Source organism: Trichomycterus rosablanca, chromosome 13 (assembly GCF_030014385.1).
Source record: "Trichomycterus rosablanca isolate fTriRos1 chromosome 13, fTriRos1.hap1, whole genome shotgun sequence".
NCBI lineage: Eukaryota > Metazoa > Chordata > Actinopteri > Siluriformes > Trichomycteridae > Trichomycterus > Trichomycterus rosablanca.
Window position 1 is genome coordinate 19,776,191 of NC_086000.1, and position 6,834 is coordinate 19,783,024.

At 36.9% G+C, this 6,834-nt stretch overlaps 1 protein-coding gene across 1 annotated transcript; it reads right to left on the reverse strand.

The window, feature by feature from the left end:
* Positions 1-966: 966 nt before the first annotated feature.
* On the reverse strand, positions 967-6,834 carry LOC134325341 (enhancer of rudimentary homolog). Its single transcript, XM_063007504.1, has 4 exons — positions 6,759-6,834; positions 4,634-4,721; positions 3,960-4,080; positions 967-1,640 (listed from the first exon to the last, which is right to left on the reverse strand). Exons 1-4 carry the CDS (start codon positions 6,759-6,761, stop codon positions 1,538-1,540), a joined length of 315 nt encoding a protein of 104 aa, XP_062863574.1. The 5' UTR covers positions 6,762-6,834; the 3' UTR covers positions 967-1,537.

Genomic DNA, 6,834 nt, shown 5'->3' on the forward strand with positions numbered 1-6,834 from the left:
GAACTGTCTTATGCTGCTCTCTTTGTTTTTATCTTAATTATTCTTGATGTTGATGTACTATTTTGATTTTGTACTATGATTTGATTTGTATGGTGTATGTACGTATTTGTTTTGATTATTTGTCTTATGTAAAGCGTCTTTGAGTATCTTGAAAAGCGCTATATAAATAAAATGTATTATTATTATTTAAAAAAAACAGCACAAAAAGATACATTTTGCTACAATATTTACTTTAAATATATTTAAACTAACTTTGCATTTTAGTTTGAAAATGTCCATTATGTTACATCTAAATCTTAGGATAACTGGGATATAAATATGTCTGCATTTTGGTGCATCTAAAAGTAATTTGAATTGAAAGGCCAATAATTTACATTTAAACTTAACACCCACACACACACATTCTGAAATCATTTTAGTCCTGCAAAAATGCACAGGAATTTTTGTGTATTAAAAAATATGAATACATGTGCAGGTTTTGACGTATAACATTGCTTATACAATATGGATGGCATTATCCACAATCAAGTAAGCTTCGCATCGTCATAGGCTTGGGGGCTATTGAAAAAAGCCCCAGTTCAAAAACTAGCACATTATGGTTAAACTGAAGTTTTTCTTCTTTCTGATCACATGAATAATAATAATAATAATAAAAAAAAAAAATTTCTGCCCCTAAGCCCATGATAAAGTAAACCTTGACAGTGTTGTTTTTTTGTGGTAATTGTCAAAAGAAGAACATATTATTTTTATTGTCTCCTTTAAGAGGTGAATCATACTAACCTTATTCAAACAAGGACAAAACATTAGCAAATTATTGAAATTCTGAGACTCGTGTGAGATACATTCCTTACAAGTAAATATAAACTTTTAAACTTTATTAGTTACCATTAACAATGCTTTTATTAATCCCTAATAGCACATTTTACATCTTTATTTTATCATTTGAAGTAGAAAATTACTCAAAAACAATTTGAACAAAACCAATTTATTACAGAAAACCAAACATCCATTAAGCTTCATAATTATAAAATATTAACCTAATGCAAAGGTGGAGAGGAAATTATTTCCAACGAATAACTATTATACAGTAAAACACAACAGTATATTAATAGTCATTTCCCTGTCTGGGCAACTGGTTCTCAATCCCAGTCTTGTAAATGTTGGTGACACATAATTAAGAATGTGCAAACCTTAATAGATTGTAGTTCCAAATTCATAAGACAGTTCCACATAATTAATCTCTTTAGGATTATTTGCATATAGCTCAGGTTTGGCTTTAAACTTAAGGAGCAATGTTCGACTTAGCTTTAGTATATTCCCTGATTTAACACATATTGATCTCCTCAGCAGTTATCTAGTGGTTTTAATAAGCAGATAGTGGTTATTTCAGGACTGGAATTGAGAATCCTTCATTTAAAATCTCTGCCCATAACCCCTCATGTCCTTAGTAGTTGTCTCCTCTTGAAAGTGATTTAGGATGAACTTCTATACCTAATACTTAAAACAGAACACACAAGGGTCAGTTTTTATAGCCGTTCTATTTTCCAGCTTGTTGAGCCTGGCGCCGTAGCAAAATATAAATTTTCTCTTTGATCCAGTCTTTGTTGTTGGGTTGGTATGTCTGTGTGTCAGCACGGTACCTTAAAGAGAAAAAGGCAGAAACAAAAATTTAAATTACTGGTTTAATCTCCATTTAAATTTAAATTGAAGTAGTGAAGGCCTTTGCATTGAAAGTCTATGACAAAGCTTAATATCCAGTCACCACAGGCAGACACAGCCCATCAAAAGTATTTAAAGGGTTGATACAGTGTATCACAAAAGTGAGTACACCCCTCACATTTCTGCAAATATTTAAGTATATCTTTTCATGGGACAACACTGACAAAATGACACTTTGACACAATGAAAAGTAGTCTGTGTGCAGCTTATATAACAGTGTAAATTTATTTTTCCCTCAAAATAACTCAATATACAGCCATTAATGTCTAAACCACCGGCAACAAAAGTGAGTACACCCCTTAGTGAAAGTTCCTGAAGTGTCAATATTTTGTGTGGCCACCATTATTTCCCAGAACTGCCTTAACTCTCCTGGGCATGGAGTTTACCAGAGCTTCACAGGTTGCCACTGGAATGCTTTTCCACTCCTCCATGACGACATCACGGAGCTGGCGGATATTCGAGACTTTGCGCTCCTCCACCTTCCGCTTGAGGATGCCCCAAAGATGTTCTATTGGGTTTAGGTCTGGAGACATGCTTGGCCAGTCCATCACCTTTACCCTCAGCCTCTTCAATAAAGCAGTGGTCGTCTTAGAGGTGTGTTTGGGGTCATTATCATGCTGGAACACTGCCCTGCGACCCAGTTTCCGGAGGGAGGGGATCATGCTCTGCTTCAGTATTTCACAGTACATATTGGAGTTCATGTGTCCCTCAATGAAATGTAACTCCCCAACACCTGCTGCACTCATGCAGCCTCAGACCATGGCATTCCCACCACCATGCTTGACTGTAGGCATGACACACTTATCTTTGTACTCCTCACCTGATTGCCGCCACACATGCTTGAGACCATCTGAACCAAACAAATTAATCTTGGTCTCATCAGACCATAGGACATGGTTCCAGTAATCCATGTCCTTTGTTGACATGTCTTCAGCAAACTGTTTGTGGGCTTTCTTGTGTAGAGACTTCAGAAGAGGCTTCCTTCTGGGGTGACAGCCATGCAGACCAATTTGATGTAGTGTGCGGCGTATGGTCTGAGCACTGACAGGCTGACCCCCCACCTTTTCAATCTCTGCAGCAATGCTGACAGCACTCCTGCGCCTATCTTTCAAAGACAGCAGTTGGATGTGACGCTGAGCACGTGCACTCAGCTTCTTTGGACGACCAACGCGAGGTCTGTTCTGAGTGGACCCTGCTCTTTTAAAACGCTGGATGATCTTGGCCACTGTGCTGCAGCTCAGTTTCAGGGTGTTGGCAATCTTCTTGTAGCCTTGGCCATCTTCATGTAGCGCAACAATTCGTCTTTTAAGATCCTCAGAGAGTTCTTTGCCATGAGGTGCCATGTTGGAACTTTCAGTGACCAGTATGAGAGAGTGTGAGAGCTGTACTACTAAATTGAACACACCTGCTCCCTATGCACACCTGAGACCTAGTAACACTAACAAATCACATGACATTTTGGAGGGAAAATGACAAGCAGTGCTCAATTTGGACATTTAGGGGTGTAGTCTCTTAGGGGTGTACTCACTTTTGTTGCCGGTGGTTTAGACATTAATGGCTGTATATTGAGTTATTTTGAGGGAAGAATAAATTTACACTGTTATATAAGCTGCACACAGACTACTTTTCATTGTGTCAAAGTGTCATTTTGTCAGTGTTGTACCATGAAAAGATATACTTAAATATCTGCAGAAATGTGAGGGGTGTACTCACTTTTGTGATACACTGTATCTGTACATACATAAAAAGATTTAAGGGGCTAAACAATTATCTGTTTTAACTAAAGAATATTTGGGTTAACTTGTTTACAAAATAAATTGTAATATTAGACACTTTCATTTCCATAATCAACTTATCAAATAAACAAATTGTTCTTATGACATTGCAGAATTAGTTGTTTCACAGCAAAATCAAATCAATTAAAAAATATCTAACCCTCAGACAAAGCCAATCACATCTGTGTAAGCGCCCAGTTGACCCATACCTGCATTTAATTAAATTTAATCTAGTCTTGTCAACTTTCCTCAAACTTTCTTTGTCAAAGCAGCCGTCCTCCCTGCCACAATGGGGAACCTGATCAACCACTCCTTCCTCAAGACAGTCAATCATGTCTTGTGTGGACATTCAGCCAATCGATAGCACAGCAGAGATTCAAACTCGAGAGCTTGAGATCTCAACAATAGTGGGCTAGTGCATTAAACAGTTACTATTAAACAGGACTGTACATAAAGTGTACTTACACTAAGCAGCTGAGGTCTGCCAGGTCATCTATGAAGTCAAACAGTTGGCTGATATCATATGTGATTGAAGGACTGTTGGGATTCATTCTTTTGAGGTGCTCTTCATACATTTTACACACTCCTGCCAAATAGCACACCAGTAATTAGAACAGTAGTAGTCTGTAAACATTCAGGAAATGTACCTACTTGAGAAACACATGAGCCTCTTAGGTCTAATTGTTCTTAGTTTACATTTATTTATTTATTAGGATTTTAATGTCATGTTTTACACACTTTGGTTGCATTCATGACAGGACAGGTAGTTACTTGTTACACAAGTTTCATCAGTTCACACATCAGTTCACATGTCAAACACAGTCATGGTTCTTAGTTTACATTGCTAATGAAAAGCTGCAATCTAAGTTTATTTAGGTGAGCTACTAAGGGCTTTATTTTACAGTGGCACAAATATACAAAACAAAAAATCAATATGCCATGACTTTGTTGCTCTTGGTTCAGGTAATTTTACTTTACAATGGGTGTTGTTTTTCATACAGTCTGTAGAAAATTTTTATTCAAATCTGATTGCACTGCCCTGCCTATATAAACATAGCACTGGTCACACTTATAATTCACTGCATGATTTATTAATATAATACTAAGGTATGATGTCTTAAAAAATTAAATACATTTACCTTCCATGCACTCATTGACTGATTCATAATCAGCATATGTCCTTCCTTCTGGCCTCTTGGTGGGCTGAACCAGTAAAATAGTATGAGACTGCAATACACAATTCAGAATTGAAACCAGTTAACATCTGTACTCAGACAACAAAACAACAGTAACACAATCAATGTAGGAAACAGACATTAAAAGAAACAGTATATACAATACTATAACTTGTTAATTGATAGTCAATCTGCATAGTCATAAATTGTCATGTTATTGCTTGTAGCTAGAGCATAACAACAGATATTACTCTGATCTTGCAATGTAACAATTTGTGACTAATATGAAAAGCTACAATCTGTATCATACCATACTTAGTAGTACGTAAAAATAGCATTAATATAAGAGAACTGTTTTACAATACTGTTTAATAGGGTGTGTGGCTCAGGACATAAAGCGTATATTTTAGCTGCAGTCTTGTTTTATGAGGGTCACCTATAATTACGATTTTACAAACTGTTTATTAAAAAATCTTATTAACATAAATCTCTCTGTCTTTTTTTTTTAATGCATTTTCTCCCCATTTTCCTCCCAATCTTCCGCTGCTGAGAGATACCAGATTGCATCCAAGGAGAGCACATCACTGTACACACCTCTTCCGACACATGCACAGCCCTCCTGTTCTTGCCCCTGCATTCTGCACAGGCGTTTCTTCCGCCAATCAGGGTTCTTACTCAGCGTATGAATACCCACCCACACATAATCCGGCCCCACCCTGCAGATACGTGGCCAATTGCTGCAGGAACTGTCAATTATGCCTGCCAGATGGCGCCCAGCCGACCGGTGGCAACACCAAGTTTCGAACAGAGGAGTTTAGAAACTCGGTGCTGCTGTGCTAGCGGAATATCCCATTGCGCCACCTGGGCGCCTATCTCTCTGTGTCTTTGATCCAGATGTATTGCTATGTTTTATAGCCTCTGAAAAAAGGTTAAAAAAACATCAGCAGAAACACAATCTCACTCTCTTATAACAGATTTTATCATTGTTTTTATGCATGGGAAATTTACCATTGTAAAAACATAACTGACAGACCCTGTACCCCAACTGACACCCGTGTGGGTGTCCGTTTCCAGTTTTACTACCCAGCCCCCCATCTTTTTCTAAAAGTCCTCTGATTATGTTTCGTTACACTACCATTAGGGACAAAATATGTCCTATATTACCACGTGTCAGAAGTTAGAATGACTAAAACATAACACTGTACCAATCTATTTGGTTTCATATGACTAATTTAAGCCTTTTATTAATTCAACCTGAATCTTAGTATAATGTGCCGTTATGAGATTTTTACACTTTAACCCAGAATGTACAACATGTCACTACCTCATGAACCATTGTACCATCTATTCACCATCATGTACTAACACTTGTCTTTAGTACTGTCTTCTAAGTACTTGTTTAGATTAGGGATAATTAGGAATATCTTTTGTAGTTATTTATTATAGGATTTTTTGTATTTATTGTTGTATTTGCACTGTTTTGTATTGTCTTGCACTTTTTGTACCGTGTTACACCGTGATCGTAGAGGAACGCTGTTTCGTTTCAATATGTACTTGTATGTAGCTGAAATGACAATAAAACCTCTCTGACTCTGACTCTGAGAAAATGCACGTCGTGCCACTGGCACATGAACATGATCTTGCTTTGTGGAATAATAAAGTTCCTTAATGTTTCTACAGCTTAGTTCTAACCCACACACTTCTGTACTTAAAAGTGTGTTAAAATACCAATTCATTATTAAGCAATTATTTATACTATGTAGTATGCGAGTTGGAACACAGCCTAGAGTTAAGCTTTGTTCTTGCTTTACTCTTGTATGTATACACGATGAAAAAATAACGACCATTAAGTGCCATTAACCTTCCTATTGGTTTTCTGTATAAATGCTACATTTATCCCCTAAGTGAAATAGTAAATTTAGCCTCTAACAGAATGGTTTAAAATAGCATTTGCTACCTGTGCTAAACACAGTCTATTTGCAACCCTTCTGAAGTGCTTTTTGTCTATTTAATTGATTTAAAATACAGTCTCATGTTTAGTTTAGACTACTCTTACTGTTTATGTTTGACAAATATATAAATAACGAACCATTTTAAAGATGTTGTTCGAAAAATCAAACGTTGAACCGTTTAACGCGTCCGCAGGTAACGACAGTCTAGCAACC